A 19,136-nucleotide genomic window follows, 5' to 3' on the forward strand; every position below is an offset into this window, starting at 1 on the left:
TAGTGACTGCTCCTAGGGGGGGTAATAAGCAAAGTTATAGGCTAAGTATGTAAAGTAATAGGTAAATAATGAGTTAAGTAAAATAGTAATGTATTAGCATCACTTTTGAAACGGGTAACGAGTAATGAGTAACGTATTACTTGATTTTGGCATAATGAGCCCCAACAACAGCTTGACTTGTGTGTCCAGTGGACTCCATTTGGCCCTTTTATTGTTTTATTTATTTTTTTACTGAAATTGTTTCTAAATTGTAGAACATTATTGGACACTGCAACTGAAATATCAAACACGATAAATATGAATTAAAATATCAGGACGGAGCCTCTGTCTGTCTGCTGCTGGACGAACACTTCCGGCGAGAAGAGGCACGCGTCCAGCGGCAGCGTCAAGTCGCCAGAGTTGGCCACGATAAGACCGGAAGCTAGACGATTCAGCCTTCAAAATAAAGGCGTGAAATTTGTCAAGTTTGAAAGAGAAAATTCGTTAGGGCGTGGGTAGGGTTTGACTGATAAGGGGTTTTGAAGGCCAATGCCTGTATTTTTAGACTGAAGCTGCCGACAGCCGATATTTTGTGCTGATTTCTATAGGCTATCTTTAAATTGCACCATTCTCATTAAAAAAAAAACCAATAAAAAATCATTAAGACTCAGAGTTTTTTGTAGGGTGGAAAAACATCTCAAACAACATTTAGACCATGGGACAATAAAACACTCCACTGCAACCCAGATAATTATAATAATAATAATAATAATAATAATAATAATAATAATAATAAGCTAATAATAATAACACGTGTGTGGAATCTGATCAAAATGTTGCATTAGACTCAGTTCAGGTTAAGGAATTCCCATAGACAACCAGTGTAGTAGCCTATTGATCAATAATACAATAAATATTTAATCAATCAAACTGCATCATATGATATCATAGGAGGACGACACTGATTGGCTGATAATCGATTTTTTAATAAAAGGCCAGTATTGACAAACCAATATATCAGTCCCTACTATGTTGTACAGAACATTTATTTTTTTTTGGGGGGGGGGATTTCTTGAATCGTTTTAATTCACTAAAAATTCCTCTCTCTTTAAACATATTATTTATGTTCGTACACTTTATAACCTTGATGTGTCACTCCAAAACGTTGCAGCCGACGCTCATCAATAAGGTTTTTATTTTTAAAGTGTTGACCGGACGCGCGGTCTCTCTTCTCTCTGGCTGGCTTGACACTGGTGCGTCCAGGCGACGGAGGCACACATACATACACACACACACAAAGAAAGGTATCAGATACTAAATATTTATATTGTATCGCATAATATTGCAACAGTTAATGTCATTTGTGTGTTTTAGGGGATGTTCGGACTATAAATGTGTCTCTGTTGCCGTCGGGGGGGGGGGGGGGGGTTTAGGAGTCGGTCCATCCTGTGACTGGCTGCACTGAGATCAGCTGCATGTCGACGGATATCTAAAAATGCGAGGAAGAAAATTGAAGTGAATGGCATGTTGTGTTCGTTTTGCATCTTGTAGTTTGGGCTCAGCACGCGCGACATTCCTTGACAGTGCGGAATAGCACCTTGCCGACTTCTTTAAGCGAAAGTTTCATTTGACTGGAAATTGTTGAGGTGAAGTGTTGGGGATCCCTGTCGACTGCGACATCGCCCCGTCGATGTATTCCTGCTTTTACATTTCGACCTATTCGAGTCAGTCAGGGGGAAACATCTCGTCTTTGGCCGTGCATTGCTTTACAGTAGGCATAACTAGGCCTTTAGCCCAACTATTTCACCAAATGATCTCCTTTGTCGCAGCCCGACAAGGCTAAAAATAACGCCCGAGTGCAAACATTAGCTGAGGTCAGTAAGCAGTGTTATGAAAGAGGAAAATGCTCTGGCGATTAGCACGATAAGTTATTCAATAATATTCACACAGCGGCCAGTTAAACCGATAGAGCCAGTTGTCCGGGTCACCGTCTAGTCCAGGCCTGGCAGTTAAAACAACGGCGGTGTTTATGGACTCCGACTGCGCCGTAGGATTCATACTTGCAGCCGAGCCCCGACACGCTCCGTGTAATGCCAAACTCCATTAACAAATCTGGCAAGTTAATGTTGCATTGCTTATTGGCAAAGGTACACACTGGCTAGACTATGACTCAATACCTTTGTTGAATCACTAGGGTCTTCTAGTAGATCCGGCATATAAATGATCCGCAAAGCAGCACTTAATTTCAATACAATCTCAACTTTTAGAATTGGTTCACACGGCTCGCTACCGCCCACCACGGTGTATGTTGGTGGGAGAAGATTGTGGGAATAACAGACGAACCAGCTCTAAAAGTTGAAATTTCACTGAAATACGCGCTGCGTGGTGTATGGGATGTGTGCCGAATTGAAGAGTGCAACCTAACGATTTAGTTAAGGTCTCAAATCTTGTTGTACCAGCTACAATCCTTTGCCGATAAGCAAGGCAGAATTAAACTACCAGATTTTGAACTGAGTTTGACGCGACGCTTTCTCCTTACAAGAACGAAGGGGACGTATCGGGGCTGAGTTGCAGCGTTTCTCTGAAGGGGGCTTTGACTTGCGTGCGTTTTTTAAAATGTGAAGTTCCTAACCCTTCTTTCCTCTAGGCTCGGTATGTCGGATGAGGATTCCCGTGCCAGCACCAGCTCTTCTTCCTCTTCATCCTCAATTCATCATCAGCAGCAGCACGAGGTAAACACCCCCAAGAAACGAGAAAGCAAAGCCAGCATGAGCAAGACCTCCAAACTCCTCTCTACCAGCGCAAAAAGGTCAGTTCTCAACGGTCTGGCAGGCCCATGTGTAGGTAATATTTGAAAGATTAATGAAGAAGTGTTTTAAGTGTCTGCATAAAGGATGTAGTGGACGGTAAACCCACCCTTTTAACTGCAGAATAAACATTAGCCCACTTCTCAGACTAACATAAATCTCTATGACCTAAATTCATAGTGTACTCCATAGTAAGTAGCATCAGATTGGTGTTGGTTATATGGAGATAGAGTCTTTTAAGGGGAAAAAACGTGTAATACATTCATCCTTTTCTGAAAATCTACTTGTTTTTTTTGTTAATATTGGTGGATGTTTGCCTTATGATGACCAACTGGAGGTCATAGTTTACCCATCTTTTTATTTCCCACATCACTTGGTATAATGAGTGGTTAAAAGGGGATTGCCACTGAACTTTGGCTTGGAAATATGTTCATCCCATACCTGATGTAAGTTCAGCCTCTTTCTAATCATGTCAAGTTGAACTGATGTCCAGGTACATAGAGAATGAATTGGAGAAGATGGGAAAGGTTTTGTGATTGAGTCTGACAAGAATAGCCTTTTCTGATTCATGGGAGGTTTCAGTTCGACACAGAGTAAGGATTTTGACTTAGGAATTTGTCCTTTACATCTGGTCTCATCTGTGTCGTTTCTGTGCCATGAGTTTGGAATTATGATATTTGATAGGAGCTTAGATCTTTACATGTGGATTTTATTTGCTTTTGCAGAATTCAGAAGGAATTGGCTGACATTACATTGGACCCGCCGCCAAACTGCAGGTGAGTAAATGGCAGTGCCCCGTCCTTTAATGGAGAGTTTTTAGTGTGTCATGAGAAGCCTCCAGGTCATTGAGGAGTGTTTTGGTAGCAGGTTCTGTCGTTTTGCTGTACGAAAGCATTTTTCCAACAATTGTGAGAAATGATGCAACTAGTTCTTTAGTCACATCCAGGCAAGGGTCTTGAATATCTATGATTAAATTGAAAAGCCATCTCTTCCTGTGTATATAGTTAGAAATGGAGTGCGTGGATGCCTTGCATGTCTAGCCAATAAAAGGACAAATAAACAACAAGGTAATGAGACGCTGGGAAGCAGAATTGCATATGGTTGTAGCTGTATGGAGTGGATGTTTCAGGCTGTAGACTTTTTCTCAGTACATGATAGATGGAGTACAGGGTTTACAGTTAATCACTTATTTATAGAAAACCCTAATTAGGCTTATATCTTGGTTAAACTTCCCTTCTCTCAGATTTAAATGGAATTTTAACACATTTAAAGGATTACATTGACTTTCTGGGAGTTTGTCCCATTGGTCTCCTTACCCAATATCTGACCTGAGGATTGGCATCAAAATCATCTCTGTGTCTCCAGTAAATAGCTATGTCCGGTGCACATGCTAACAGTATGTTAAAGGTCCCATATTCTACAGTGTTTTCTGTCTTGAGGTCCATTCAAAGCTGTGTGTGTGGTGTCATGTACCAAAAACACTCTCAATCATTTTCCAGCATCTCTCTGAGCCTTACCAAGAACAGGCTGTTCTGTCGCTGTGTCTTTAAGGCTCATTAATATTAACGACCTCTCTGTTCTGATTGGCTAACCGTTTCAAGAGTGAAACGTGACACACCGCAGCCCGGCAGCTACAGGTAGGGAAAACTCTCCGGTAATAAACAATGACAACCACTTTGAAAAAAACACTTTGTTAGTCTATTATTTCTTACAAAAATGATAATGAGCGAACCTTTGTGACGCAACAAGGTGACGGAAGTCCAAACGGCTCGTTTAGAGGCTCGCTTTTCTAATATGGATTGTGTGGATTTAGTTGGCGACCGTGCGTTTTGATACTTTCACCATGTTTAGATGTAGATTCATAACAAAATCTCAAACTTCATCATTAGTGAAGTTCACTACAAATCAACAGCACAAAAAATGTTAGTTCTCTGGCTAACTTAGCTCACATCCTGTGTAAACAAAACAAGCTAGGCTATGTCTCGCGGAAAGAGAGATCTTCTGCTATTGAAAGTACATTACTTTAGTCGAATTTTAATGTCTACTTTACCAATCCCCTAAAGAAGCCTGGCAGGTTTAGACACGTGTGAGCTGCTTCTCATTTTCTCACTTTTAGAATAATGCTAGTCACATTTACATATAATTACTTACTGTATGCTAAAGCTTTAGCATGCGCACCGGACAGAGCTATCTACTGGAGACACAGAGATGACTTTGGTGCCAATCCACTCATTACATATGGGCCAAACTCCCATAAAGTCAGTGTGGTCCTTTAAGTGTATATTTTGTGGTATTCATATTCCTGTCACAGTGTTTGTTACACACACTGGCACAAAAAAAGATACAGGAGAGGAGAGCAAGTCGTTCTGAGGAAGGGAATAAAAAAGGCTGAGGGAGACTTGGCGTCCCGCTCTAATCATTTTCCAACAGTCCAGGTATCTTAAAGTAACAACAGGCTCGTCGGTGATTGTTGGCAGTAAACAGCGCCGGTGCTGTGTGTGTTTCTGACGAGGGCGGAGTGGGAACAGCGGGTCATGATGTTGTCTAGACCTTGAAGGCGAGCTGATTGCACGGCGGAGAGCCCTAAACCACAAGTTACGCAGCCAAGTCCCAAAACAACCATTTAGACGCTGAACCCCCGGCCACAGGAGAGCTTAAGGCTTTGCCAGGAGCCGTTTCATTCAACACACCTCGGTGTGTGTGTGTGTGTGTGTGTGTGTGTGTGTGTGTGAGTCACAAATCTCAACTTTTGGACTTCGTTGTCGCTTGTTAAAGGAAAATGTGCTCAGTTGCCGCCCCACAGTGTCCAGCTCTGAAGCCTCAGAGAAAGATTCGTAAACGCAGCTTTTTTTTTTTAGACATTTTGTTTGGGAAGTGACTGTGAGCCTTGAAAATGTGAAAACGTCGATTTTTGGCTGGATTGGTCAATTTTGAGATAGATTTCCTTCTGTTACTACTGTCGTTTCATGAAATGTACAAAGACTTGGTTGGAATTGGCTATAAAAAAAAACCCTGAACAGTATTTTATGATGGAAAGAAAGGAACAAATCCAAGTCCGGTACCTGTAACTCTAGCTAAGCACGATGGACCTGTCTGCCCTCTTCTTCTCCGGTGTTCATACCAGTTAAGAACACACAAAGAAATAGCTGTCAGTCCAGATCTGTGTTTTTTCACAGTCTATGATGAACACGCCCTGAACGTATCTGTGTATTTCACAGCCAGTGTGGAATACAGGCTCTATCTCTTATCTTTCCCCCATGTCACTTGGTGGAAAACACCCAAGGCCACGTGGAGAAAAGGGATTTTTAGGGTATTTAGGGTTTCTACGGTTCACTGAGCACAAAACCGTCTCATTCGGATATGAATGCAGCCGGGCCGGCTATGCCTCGCAGATGTTGTTTAATGGATTACGCATCCGCGAGTCGGTCGGTCGCCGTCGTCTCGGTTCCCTCGAAGTTGTTTTCAGGCCTCCTCCATCCCAAAATGGACACTGACTGATGAACAAAGGATTTTTTAGTTTTCATTATCATCAGTGCCTCTCTCAAAGCAGGCTCTCTTGTCTTATGAGCGCTATATGGGAGAGTCTTTCATCTGTCATTTATCAAAATCTAATTACACTCCACTAGGGGAACGCCATGCAAGCCCTCCTTTTTAGTTCGCTACAGCCTCGTTGCCGCCAAAGTGTGAACTGCAGACTTCACAAGACGTCTTCCCACTGCTTTCATTCACCTTGTTTCATTCTTTTTTCCCCCTCAGCCACCTCTCTATCTATCTCTCTCTCTCTCTCTCTCTCTCTCTTTCTCTCTCTCGCTCTGTCATGTGTCCTGTTACTCGCTCGCTCGCCATCTCTCCTCCCGAGATGTTGCCTTCGGGTGTCCGGCGTCAAGCCCGGATTCCTGACATTCCCAGGGTCGGGCCTCATGACAGTAACTGAAAGTTGAGAGGCCGTGTACAGTAGGGTGATTAGTTTTAAGTAGGGTTTGGACCGATGTGGGTTTTAAAAGGCAGATATTGTTGGACTGAAGCAGACGATGGCAAATATTTTGTCTGATAATTAAATATAGTTCATTTTTTACCATTTTCACGCCAAAAAAAATCCCCAAAATCTCAGTGTTTCCCCCAGAATTGTATTCTTCAGGGTGGAAAAGCCTCTGAAACAGCATTTAGACCATCATGGGACACTAAAACTCTGAAATTAATTAGACCACATTGAACATAACGCAACACAAAAATGATGAAATTGGAGTTGGAACTCGAATTGGAAAACACTGTATTTTCAGCTGTGTCCTTTGTGCCTCCTGATCACACAGCCACATGATTGGCCACTGCTTAATGAGTGTTTTTAAGTGTGTGTGTGTGTGTGTTGAGGTAGAGCCTGCCGGGCCTGCTGTGAAGCATCTGAGCTGCATGTGACGCCGGTGTTGTGCCTTGAGTTGGATGTTTTGCGCCGTTGCTTACCATGTGAGCCGCTGCGTGTCGGAGACTGCTGAGGTTTTTTTTTCTGAACAGCCTTTTCATAGCTATAAAAAGCCTCGCTCCCTGGAGAGGAAGTGGCTGGCCTGTGCACCGTTGTCACGTCGGAAAAGCCCTGAAAGCAGTGCCGCTACCTCTGAGCTGCTGCATAGATGTAGGGTTTAAGAAGTTTGAAGTGTGTTTTTTTTTTTTGGGGGGGGGGGTGGGGGGGGTGGGGGGGGGGTTTGGCCTGCTGGCGTCTTCACCTTTTACCTGGCAGGTTGCAGTCGGACAGCGAGGGGGAAATGGATGTTTCACCTCACAGTTGGATCATCCACAGTTCCCAGTCGCTGCTGAATTCCCTGTAAAGTCGTGAGAAATTTGGCAAAGAATGAAGTTAAATGAAGTAAAACAGAAGTTACTGATCTGGGATCTTTTGTTTTTTTCCCCAGAAGTTGAATACAAACGATAACATTTGATATTCATCCAGCCCCCTCCTCATAAAGCACTGAGAGGAAATTTACAGGCTGATTGCCATTGTATTAAATTGCCAGAGTGGGACGGGCCATGGAGTCTCCCAGCCACTCAAGTGGAGTGGAGTCATTATATTGTCTCGGTCAGACAGCTTATTACACTGTGTTTCTCCTTGTCGTCGCTGTAGCCGGCGCGAGCAGATAGCGATGATTGAAAATTAAGCCCGGTGTGTGACGATGGCAGCGTGCGCATTAAGATCTACACCGAAGAGATGAGACTCGCACACCAGGATTCAGTGTTTGTGTAAAGTGTAAAAAGGCTCATGGAAAAAAATGAAAGAAGGCTGAGATTAAGAAAAATGTATTAATTTGGTGATAAAGCGCCGTAACAAGAAGGAAAAGAATATCTACAAAGAAGAGCAGATGCATTTCGGTCTCACATGATCGCCTTTTTTTCCATCAGCCTTTTTACCCGTAAAGGTGTAATAAGTAATATCACAAAATGACCACCAATATTTGATAGGGTTCTTGATCAATACCAGTGACTCAGCCATTACTTGTCCAGCTGCTGAGATTTCTGGTTTTCAAATCTCACTTTCTGGACCGTATTCTTGTTCTGGAGCAAAAAACTCAACACTCTCTCCCCAAGATCAAGAAAAATACACTGATTTAAATGATTAAGTTCCATAAAAAATGTGGTCAGTGCATAGAAAGGCAGTTCTATCTCACGGGATTGTCATCGGCTTTTTACCCTTAAATACTGGTGTGCAAGTCTAATCTCCTTATCTTCGTAGTTTGTTTGCTTCTTTTTGTATGATTTTTGCATATCAAAGCTACCATACTCAACTTTTTGACTGGAGGCAGGAAGTGCCTTGTTATCCCCCCAAGCCCCCCCCCAAGTTGGTCAAATTCACGGCTCAGTGCCTGTCAGTCATCTCGATGAGCTGTGTGATGAGCTATGTGGAATAATCTATCTATATTCAGGTCCAAAATCACCAAACTTATCCTTTAAGATCTGCATGTTAAAACAGGTTGTGGCTGCTGGTGATGAATTGTGTGAGCGGGGGGGGGGGGGGGGGGGGATGGGTGTGTGTGTATGTGTGTGTGTGTGTGTGTGGTGGGGGTGATGCGATGTGATGGGAGTGTGGCTGTTTGAAAGGTTAACGGCTTTAAAAAAAAAAAAAAAAAAAAACCGCCGAAATGTCAGCACTCCTCCTCCGGTCCGTCTGTACACAGAGGTTGCAGAAGAAGCCCCCCCTGATATTGAAGTGAATGACAACAGTGATTGCATGGCATATTACCGCTACACAGAAAGTACTGGGTGGCCTTTGTCTGCCGGGGTGGGGGGCGGGGGGGAGGAAACACAGGCCCTCTCTATGGCTCGGTCATGAATCTGAGACGCCTCTGTTGTCAGGCAAATAGAAACCTCAGGCCCCCGGTTCATTCAGCGGGAAATGATACAATATCTATTCCTGGTGTAGCGTCGGGCCCCGGCTGAGGTCTTGCGGTGTGACCGCTAACCTGCATATTAGCAGTCCCATCGCAGGCCCGGGCTCCCTGCAGGAATGCTGGTAACACAGTGCAAATGAACAGCGTTCCTGTAGGGGACATGTGGTATTTTTCTATACTGGGGGAAGAGGGGGGAGGAGGGGGGCTTGGACGTGTCTGCTCGGCTATTTTTGGATCTGGATGGCTTCGTGTGCCCGTTACCTTTACTTGGACTATTTTGATCATTATTTTGCCCTCAAAGATTTTGTGGCTCTTGAAGGAATACACCCAAGTTTTTGGGAGATTGTCCACGGATGATTTTTGGCGTCTCTGTTCTCATCACAACGGGACAATCTCCCCAAACCTCAGCGTATTCCTTTGAGTAGAAGCGACAGGGGGCCAGGTCGGTGCGGCAGTCAGCAGTCTGAAGCCTGGAGAGAACGGAGGGTTTGATTCCCGACTGTGGAATTTCCTGTGCTTTCGGCCCTCTTTGTGTCGGTGTCTCCCTCTGCTTTCCCCCTGTCTAGACGGACAGAGAGGAGAGCGGAGCACCTGCTTTGGAAAGTGAGATTATTGCCTGACATTTTCTTCTCATGTAGTTACTTAGCGCAGAAGTGTGCATAGTAACCGGTTAAGTGCCTAACATCAGATTCATGTAATGGATTATTCTTGGAATTGCTGCCACTGAATTATTGATTTTGTGGTTATCATCGTTTAGGAGTGTATTTATTCTAAACATTAGAAATGGGTAAAATGCTTATTATCACTGCTTCCAAGAATGAAGTCTATATAGTCAGCTTTTATTGCACACCGATTCCTTTGCTTGTGCTATTTTCCAACACAAGCATATCTTTCGTTTTATCCAACAAAGCATGCTTTAGCAGCCCAGCTTAGAGTTTAAAAAGGCAAATGAAATGGCAAATTGAAAAGTGTATTATGGAGCTCCTCATCAAGCAGTCAATTATCTGGATACATCTCTGACATTCAAAAAAAAAGATTTACATCAGGCTACTGCTGTCTTACTGTGTTGGTATTCTTAAATCAAGGCTCTTCTGAAGCTAGTAAGCCCTGCTACTTCTCCTATTTATCTCCACAAGCAAATTAACTGTGTTGATCTTTTTCTTTTTCTCACTTCCTACTCTGTTGGCATGATGACTCACATGGGCGATTACACTTAGCTACTGTTTAATGAATTACCAATGACAGTTACATGGAGTAGAGGTTGGGAATGGTAACTGACTGTAAGAGATTATAATGATGGCAATTACCATAGCCATTGACCATATCCATTTACATTTTGATCATTTAGCTAATGCTGTTATCCTGTGTGATTTACTGTGAGCGCAACAGCAGAAGAAGCCTCAGCTTCTAGATTACTAATATTACAAGCAGCCAATAATAAGGAGGTCAAAGGTCAGGGCATTAGTTCCCTTACTATATACCTCCAGACCATGAACCATGGTCTGGAGGTATGGAGGTGTAGGACTGGACCATGGTCTGGAGGTATGGAGGTGTAGGACTGGACTATAGTCTGGAGGTATGGAGGTGTAGGACTGGACTATAGTCTGGAGGTATGGAGGTGTAGGACTGGACTATAGTCTGGAGGTATGGGGGTGTAGGACTGGACTATAGTCTGGAGGTATGGGGGTGTAGGACTGGACCATGGTCTGGAGATAGGGGGGTGTAGGACTGGACTATAGTCTGGAGGTAGGGGGGTGTAGGACTGGACCATGGTCTAGATGTAGGGGGGTGTAGGACTGGACCATGGTCTGGAGGTAGGGGGTGTAGGACTGGACCATGGTCTGGAGGTAGGGGGTGTAGGACTGGACCATGGTCTGGAGGTAGGGGGTGTAGGACTGGACCATGGTCTGGAGGTAGGGGGGTACAGCTCCCTTGGCAGCCTTGTTCACCAGCACCAGGGTGTAAATTTGGTACGAGCATCTAGCAGCCAATGGACAGAGTATAGGAGGAGGGTGACACGAAGGATTCGGACCTAGAATTAGGTTGGAGACGGCTGAAATGTAGGTGCGTAGTATTTCGGGAGGCGGACTAGGAGGGACAGAAGATGATTAAAGCTTGAACAAGGAGCGGGGTTAGGGGTAAGGGTTAGTCTGGCCAGGCTTGGAGGGAGGCGCATTAATCCAGACGGACGATGATTAAAGCTCGAACACAGAGCTGAGCAGAGTTCCTAGTGAGGAAGCATCTGATTCAACAGATCGGATTGGGTTTTTGCTGCAGTGTTGGTCTGAAAATAACTAATTCATCTGGGCTGTGGGGATCCTTGGCGGTCTGGACAAGAGTCACCCAGGTCTTGTTAATGGTGATGGGGAAATCTTGTAGGAGGGGAAAAAAGCTGCTCAGTCTCTGTACGACTTTCCTTGATGCTTTCTAGTTATTATTATTTATAGCCATAGCCTCACAGTCCAGTAACTAGTATAATTGAAATTTTGTGGTACAGTTGGGAGGCTTTAGAGCTGGGAAAGAGACTCGCTGATTTTATTGCATCAAAAAAAAAAAAACATGAACAGAAAGCTCTTAATCCTGAGTGAATTCTTCTTCTGTGCCGACAGTGCCGGTCCTAAAGGAGACAACATCTATGAGTGGAGGTCGACCATCCTGGGCCCTCCAGGCTCTGTGTATGAGGGGGGAGTGTTCTTCCTGGACATCGCCTTCACACCAGACTACCCCTTCAAACCACCCAAGGTGATGCTCCAATTAAAAATGTTTATTAGCATCCTATGAAACCTGTTTGAATCAATGATTTAGCATTAGGTTAAAGTTAAACGATTCAGCACTGGCCTCTTCACCAGTCCTTTTGTTGTTCTGGAGAAGTTTTCATATTTTCCACTAGAGGGCGGTCCTGCACTATGGAAAGCACCTAAGTGAAACATGCAGCTCATTCTACTTCAATCATCTAATGTCCAAGACCTCTTGAATGCATCGGATCACTTTGCACTGATATGGCATATGTCCAACCCATCAAGCGGCATTTTATTTGAATGCATTGGAGCTATGGATTACTGACTCATCTTCTTTCTTTTGTGTGTGTGTGTGTGTGTGTGTGTGTGTGTGTGTGTGTGTCCAGGTGACGTTTCGTACGAGGATCTACCACTGTAACATCAACAGTCAGGGAGTGATCTGCCTGGACATCCTGAAGGACAACTGGAGTCCCGCCCTCACCATCTCCAAGGTCCTGCTGTCCATCTGCTCCCTGCTGACCGACTGCAACCCTGGTGAGAGCTGGAGCACACACACCCACACACACACACAATCCTGCTAAGACCTGCATTATTTTCCTGCAGTGGTTTTTCAGTTGAAGCATTTACAAATGTTTTCATACTTAACACCTGAAATTACGGTTTGACCTGGGTGGATTTTTTAATACCAATATTTTTCTGTGTTCAGGGTTCAGTATAGTTTCTACCAGTTGAGAAATATCTCTAAAATTGGTAATTTCTATACTTTTCTGACATGGAGAAACTCATTCATGCCTTTATTTCATCTCGTATAAACTGCTGAAGCTCTTTCTTGTCTGCAGCAGCTCCACTTTGAACATGAACTTAAGAAGAGAGATCATAAAACTCCCACTTTAGCCGCCTTACATCGGCTTCCAGTTGGATTTACAGTGGATTTTAAGCTTTAATTCATTACTCTTAAGTCTACAAACGGCCTGACCGCAGCTAATATTACAGAGCTTTAAACTTCCTGTGTACTGAAGTGTAGTCTTATATCTACAGATTAAGTTCCAAAATCCAGATTAAAGACTAAAGATGACGCAGCATTTGCAATCAACCTGCCTGAGGAAAAGCAAACGCTCTCCTCTTTTAAGATTCAGCTGAAGAAACTTTTATAAACGGACAACTTGTTTTTTTGCTCCCATTATGCTGCAGTTTTCTTGCTATTGTTTTTTTTTTTAATTAATGAAAAATATCAAGATATGTACAATTTGTAATATTAAAGCAAGTCTACAGAAGGCCATACATACATATGTACAGAACGTGTCTAGATGTGCAGACTAGACTAAAACATGTTCACCTTATCAAATATATTCAATTTACAGATGTAGATAACATATGCGCAAAATGTGTACATTTGAAATTATTTGCATTACTAACTGTTCACCTTAGCAAAACTCTGAAACTTAGATGGAGGAACCACATGTACAGAAACAATGCGTAAGGGTGCATGTGCATTTATCTGTTCTCATTATCAGAACACATCAAGCTGACTAAACCCAACATGAAAACTAGGTGTTACACAACATTGTCATAAACTGAAATAAAAATAAAAACAAGACTTTGTGAGAAAACTCAAACTGAACTAAACAAATGAAATGATGAATGAAATGAAATAAACATAGGTGAAATGTTTTTAGTTTTTGTCTTTTTGTTTATGTGCAAGGTTAAAAAAAGAGAATGAATTTTGGGGTGAGAATTTTGAAGTGGTTCCAATCTTCAGGTAGTTGAGGATGTATTGAAAAATTCATGTAAATATATTTTAAAAAGAATGTATGATTTATTGTTTGTATTGCACAATACCTGCTGCAAATGTACAAAATACCTGTTATGAACTTAAAAAAAATACCACCCCTCCCCAAAAATAGATAGGTAAAACCAAAACCAAACATTTGTTAAAAAAAAAAAACGAAACTAAAATGACCAAAGCCACACAGAAAACTAAAAACTAAATTGAACTAAACTGAAATTTATATAAAGATTGACTACATAAAAATGAATCTAAAACTATAATAAGCCTGGAACAGATTTACAACTGGAAGTAACAAACATACAGAAATGTGTTCAGAAATATGCATTGAAAATGGACTGAATATCAAAACTGATGGAATGGAAAACCGCAGTCCAGGATAGTTCATATGGACATTTATCTTCTGATTCAAATGTATCAAGTTTTTTTCACTTTGCCGTCATTACTGTGAAATAATGTTTTGCGCCCATTACAGCCGACCCCCTGGTTGGAAGCATCGCCACACAATACACAACAAACAGACCCGAACACGACAGGATAGCCAAACAGTGGACCAAGCGGTACGCCACATAATCACCACAGGAGCCGCTGGTTGGACGACTCGGATGTGTGGGGCGTCGATTCGGGGGTTTGGGTCCCAGCGGAGGAGGGTGCCGGGGCGGGTAGAGGACGGGCGGATTTTTACCTTGGAATTGAAGTCTTAACTCCTGAAATTTTGTTGTTTATTGTATTCTTTTTTTTTAAAGTTATCTTGGGCCCAACTATAATCAAATTTGGCAATAACGCATTTGGTGTTTTTTCCCTGTTTTTTCTTTGGATTTTAGCTTGTGCTTGAAGATGGAAATTAATGCCACACTTTAAACTGCTAGATGAAAACGGTGTCACAGCATGTTTCCCAGTCAAGTATGTCCGTGTAAATTTTCACATGTATTAAAAGTTCCAGTCGGTGTACGCTCCCCCCCCCCTCTAAAATCCTGGTATTTGAAAAGGTGTTTTACACATGTAGATCTGTCTAGATATGGATGGATATTGGTTGTGGTTTATTTGTGTTATGTACTGATGAAAAACTGTTTTATGTTTTTCCCCTAAGAATTAAACATGACCAACTGAAGCATCCTAATTTGACTGATCATTTGTAATGCATTTGTATTGGTTCCATTTTTTGGATAATGTTCATTATTATGGCTTATTATGGAAAGACACAGATATCCAAAAGAAAGCTGACACAAGAGTGGTTTAATATCAAGAGGCTACATTTTATTCAGTGCATCTTAAGACTGAGAGTCCTTAGCATATATCACATTAACATTACAGAGATCAGAGAATAAGAACTGGACCAAACCTAATTTAGGGGCAGCATGATTAAATCATTTACTGTGTATCAGTAAAGAGCGTCGGCCTCTAATTAAGACTTGATCTCACTATGATTCCAGCTCTGTTCTACTAGCAGCACATTAAAGTTTATTACTCTTGAAACACAAAGGACATTACACAGCACAGTTCGCGCTTCACATTGTTTTACTATTTTCTTACTCAAAAGTCAAGGAATGTGGTTCGTTAAAGTGACAAAAATAAATTAGTTAAAAAATAAATATTTGCTCTAACACAGACACTTCTAATGTTAGATAGGTTTATAGCTACAGGTTTTAACTAGTAGCCTATTGGATTATAGGCTAGACAACACACAGGAGTGCAACTAACGCCAGACATACAGTATGAAATCGTACATGACAAGTCAAGGCAGTACCATAAACATTATTGCTGCCAGGCCATACTTTAGAGAGTACGCCTCTCACCTCGAAGGCGCACAAAGACTAGCTGAGTCCTGCCAGAGGACAGGGAGATATAATGCTGCGTTCACATCATGTGGGAAAGATATGGTAGACATCAGCTTCCTATTTGAAAATACTGTTTATGTCAGCTTTCAAATACTACTTGGGAACTCGAGGGTTTGGCGCTTTTTATTCTGTCTCCATCTTTGGTGCTCAGCGCTCTGTTGTGGTGTTTCTGCACTGCTCTTCCCAGAGATCACCTGTCAATCAAACAGTGTGTCCAGCACTGTGACGTCTTTCTCCTTGGATTTTCTGTTGATGCAGTTTGAGTTTCTATAGGTGGCGCTCTTTTCTTTGTCTGTTCAGCCATGGTGGCTATCACTGCTCAACTACCGAGTTCTTCTTCTTATTCCAAATAAACTGGGAATGTAAAACGCATCACTTCCTGTGCGCCAGAGGACAGGAACTGCAAATGTAAACACAGCAAATGGAAAAGCTTTCATAAACTGGTTATAGGTTGAATCACTATTGTGTTATAGCAATCAGAGATAGAGAGTAGCAAAACGGACATTTATTTCTATGAAAATGTCACGGATTATTACTTTAGAATGCCATGGCAGGACACAACTACCTGCTGGATTTTTGGTCTGTGGTTGCAATGTTTGGTTTGTTGCAAAACATGAACTCAAACGCATCATGTATCACTAATGGCGCCTCGACAACTTCAAACAGCGTAAACGACCTCCGAGTCGTTCTGACGGTGATTCCCATGTGACGTGAACGCAGCACAAGGGTAAAGGGAAGAGAAAAGGAGCGAGGCGTCTCAGATGTCATTGGACGGGGTGCCCTTGCTCTTGCGTCCAGGCAGAGGAAAGGCAGACTTGCTCTGCGGCTGGGTGAGGCGGCTGGTGAGCATGGTGAAGGGCTCGATGAGGGAGTTGCGCTCGGTGACGCTCACCTCCCACAGCTTCACCTTCTCGCCTCGCGCCCACTGCTGCGCCGCCTCCTGGTCCACCTGGCGCCGCTCCCGCAGGTCTGTCTTGTTGCCCAGCACTATGACCGTCACCTGACACACAACGGACAGATCATCTATATCCAATTCCTCTTTAGTTATATATTGCACATTCTTTAGATTTTGGCAATTGTACAATAGGATTGCGCCGTTCTTTTATGTATGGAGAGAAAGTCATGCCAAAATACATTAACAAAAAATCTGGCAGTTTAATGTTGCCTTGCTTTTTGGCAAACATACTCACCTTGTAAAATGTGACTTGGCACCATTTATAAATCACAACAATCTTCTGGTAAATTCAGCATTTATATTCCATCAGGCAGCTCTTATTTCAATAAGATTTACATTTTTAGAATTGGAATAAAAAATAGCAAAGACTGAATCTGTACCTCTTCAAACCAAGAAACTGACCTTTGGAAACAGTATCTCGATTTGAGAAGTTTTTTTCTTCCATTCTGTGAGTGTGAGCTCCCCCTTTCAACTAGTCTAAATTTTATTGGTTCTGGTGGAAGAAGACTGTAGGAATAACAGCCAAATCAGCTGAAATTTAACTGAAATAAGTGCTGTTTGGTGTATTGGGTATATACCGAACTGAAGAGTGGTTCCTCACCATTTGTAAAATCATGTTCTATGTGGTGTGTATGTTTGCTGATAAGCTCCATACAAGAAATAAAGACACATAAGGGAAGAAGCTGTAAGTCTTACAGGTAAGAAGCGATTTAACGATGGTTGCGGTGTAATTTGAACCAACCGTACCTCTTTCTTGTCTCTGGACTTGTCTATTTCCTTCTTCAGAATGTCCACCTTCTTGAAAGACTCCAAGCTGTCCACGCTGTAGACGAGTACGAAGCCGTCTGCCACGGAGTAGTAGTGCTTGGGGAGGTCTAGTCCGTCATGGAGGCCCCTGGTATCATAGAGCCTCAGCTGTTCCTTCACACCACGGTCGGTTTCCACTGAGGCCACATACACATCCTCTTGGGTTTCGCTGGATTCAGAACCTTAAAAGCACCGGTCACACATTAAGATAATATAGTTTCATCTTAACAGGGATGTAATGGTAAACTACTGTATCATAAGGGAAACAACCACCCCTATAAACAAGACTAAAGAAAAGCATTAACTTATTCATGTTTAGCCTCAAATGACCCTAATTTCATATAACTTCAATCAATTTGGTACAACTTGATACTGCTACCAATATTTCCCCTAGACTTGTATTCTTATCAGGGTGGAAAAGCCTCTGAAACAGCAGTTAGACCATCATGGGACACTAAAACCCTCCACTGAAACCCAGACTAATCAATTTTCAGGTTAGCAGCTCCTTAAGACAGGGTGACCCAGCCCCCTATTCAGCGGTAGAGTAAACTCTGCTACTTACTATAATGTATACTATGAATATAACTCATAAAGACTCATGTCAGTTTATAAAGGTGGTAAACTCTGTTCTGCAAATAAAAAGCCAAGGCATTCACAGCGCCTTTAGAGCCATCGACTTACCAACAGTGTGACTGCCGTACAATAACTGTTCCAGGATGGCAGTTTTTCCAACAGCTGCCTGGCCACACACCACAACTTTACAGCCTTTTCCCATTTCGACTCTACAAAGCATGGAAATAAAACCTTGTATGTTTCATCGTTTCGTTTGGCATAAATTAGCGATATTATAATAATATTAACATGGATGAGAGCTATAGTAAAACCGCTAAAGGCAACTCTGTAACTAACGTTGGCTGGATGAGGAAGTGTTATGTTGAGTTAGCTAACGTTAGGTAACAAGCTAGCCGCTAGCACCTCAATTTGCGTAATGTATACACCAATAACAGTCTCATGCTAACATACTCTACTTGAAATACCAGTACATTAGCACAAAATGTCATGTTAATAGTCCTTACTTCAATAAGGTGGATAGCTGTATATCAAGTTCTCAAAGGGAGCATCACAACCCGAGCATCCATTCTTCTCTGATTCCACTTTAACAAGTTATCTCTTGATTGCGCATGCGCGTCTAGAGGAGTTCATGTTTGATTACCGGTATGTCATAACAGAATAATATTGCTGTTGTTGATTTCATATTAGAATTATAACACTTTTCTATATGATAGAACTACATCAATCAAATATTACAATGTAGATAGGTGAACAACGATATAATCAACACACCTTTCACCAATAGCATTCAGTTTCATTCAGAGAGAAACTGTTTCAGTTAGGTTATGAAATTATTTAGATAATTTTAGCTTTGTTGAAGTGACAATTTGGCCACTTAGTCAAACTACACTATACACATCACTTGCTACAACCAGACAACCACCTTTACAACAATGCAAAAATATTGAGCATATTGTGATTGTAATGATATGTTGAATGTATGTATCTTTGTGTCCTGTCTTAATTTTTGTCTTTTTTGTGATGTTGCAAATGGAGCTGCTGTGATGCAAGAAAAATTTCAGACTGGATCTGACAATAAAGTATTATCATCATCATCATCATCATCATCATCACAACCATTCCATAATATGATACAAACATTTCAAACGTATAATAAAGTAGGAAATCCTTGCGTGTGTGTGTGTGTGTGTGTGTGTGTGTGTGTGTGTGTGTGTGTGTGTGTGTGTGTGTGTGTTGTAAATGGTATGAAAACTAAACTGTATGAAAAATGTGTGAAAAA

The 19,136-nt window shown here is 42.1% G+C and overlaps 2 protein-coding genes across 5 annotated transcripts; one reads left to right on the plus strand and one right to left on the minus strand.

The window, feature by feature from the left end:
• Positions 1-1,228: 1,228 nt before the first annotated feature.
• LOC139918227 (ubiquitin-conjugating enzyme E2 E1) lies at positions 1,229-14,795 on the plus strand. 4 transcript variants are annotated; one of them, XM_071907531.2, is made up of 6 exons: positions 1,229-1,283; positions 2,627-2,788; positions 3,512-3,562; positions 11,770-11,902; positions 12,285-12,432; positions 14,160-14,795. In XM_071907531.2, the coding sequence occupies exons 2-6, from the start codon at positions 2,634-2,636 to the stop codon at positions 14,255-14,257; spliced, it is 585 nt and encodes a 194-aa protein (XP_071763632.1). In that variant the 5' UTR covers positions 1,229-1,283; positions 2,627-2,633; the 3' UTR covers positions 14,258-14,795. The 4 variants fall into 4 exon arrangements, with proteins under 4 accessions (XP_071763632.1, XP_078146458.1, XP_078146457.1 ...); XM_078290332.1 differs by lacking the exon at positions 1,229-1,283 and adding an exon at positions 1,441-1,501; XM_078290331.1 differs by lacking the exon at positions 1,229-1,283 and adding an exon at positions 1,460-1,494.
• A 142-nt stretch (positions 14,796-14,937) lies between these two features.
• Positions 14,938-18,454, minus strand: nkiras1 (NFKB inhibitor interacting Ras-like 1). Its single transcript, XM_071907570.2, has 4 exons — positions 18,361-18,454; positions 17,966-18,066; positions 17,225-17,466; positions 14,938-16,522 (listed from the first exon to the last, which is right to left on the minus strand). Exons 2-4 carry the CDS (start codon positions 18,057-18,059, stop codon positions 16,280-16,282), a joined length of 579 nt encoding a protein of 192 aa, XP_071763671.1. The 5' UTR covers positions 18,060-18,066; positions 18,361-18,454; the 3' UTR covers positions 14,938-16,279.
• Positions 18,455-19,136: the final 682 nt, after the last annotated feature.

The sequence above is a fragment of the Centroberyx gerrardi genome, chromosome 19, assembly GCF_048128805.1.
Source record: "Centroberyx gerrardi isolate f3 chromosome 19, fCenGer3.hap1.cur.20231027, whole genome shotgun sequence".
Lineage (NCBI taxonomy): Eukaryota > Metazoa > Chordata > Actinopteri > Beryciformes > Berycidae > Centroberyx > Centroberyx gerrardi.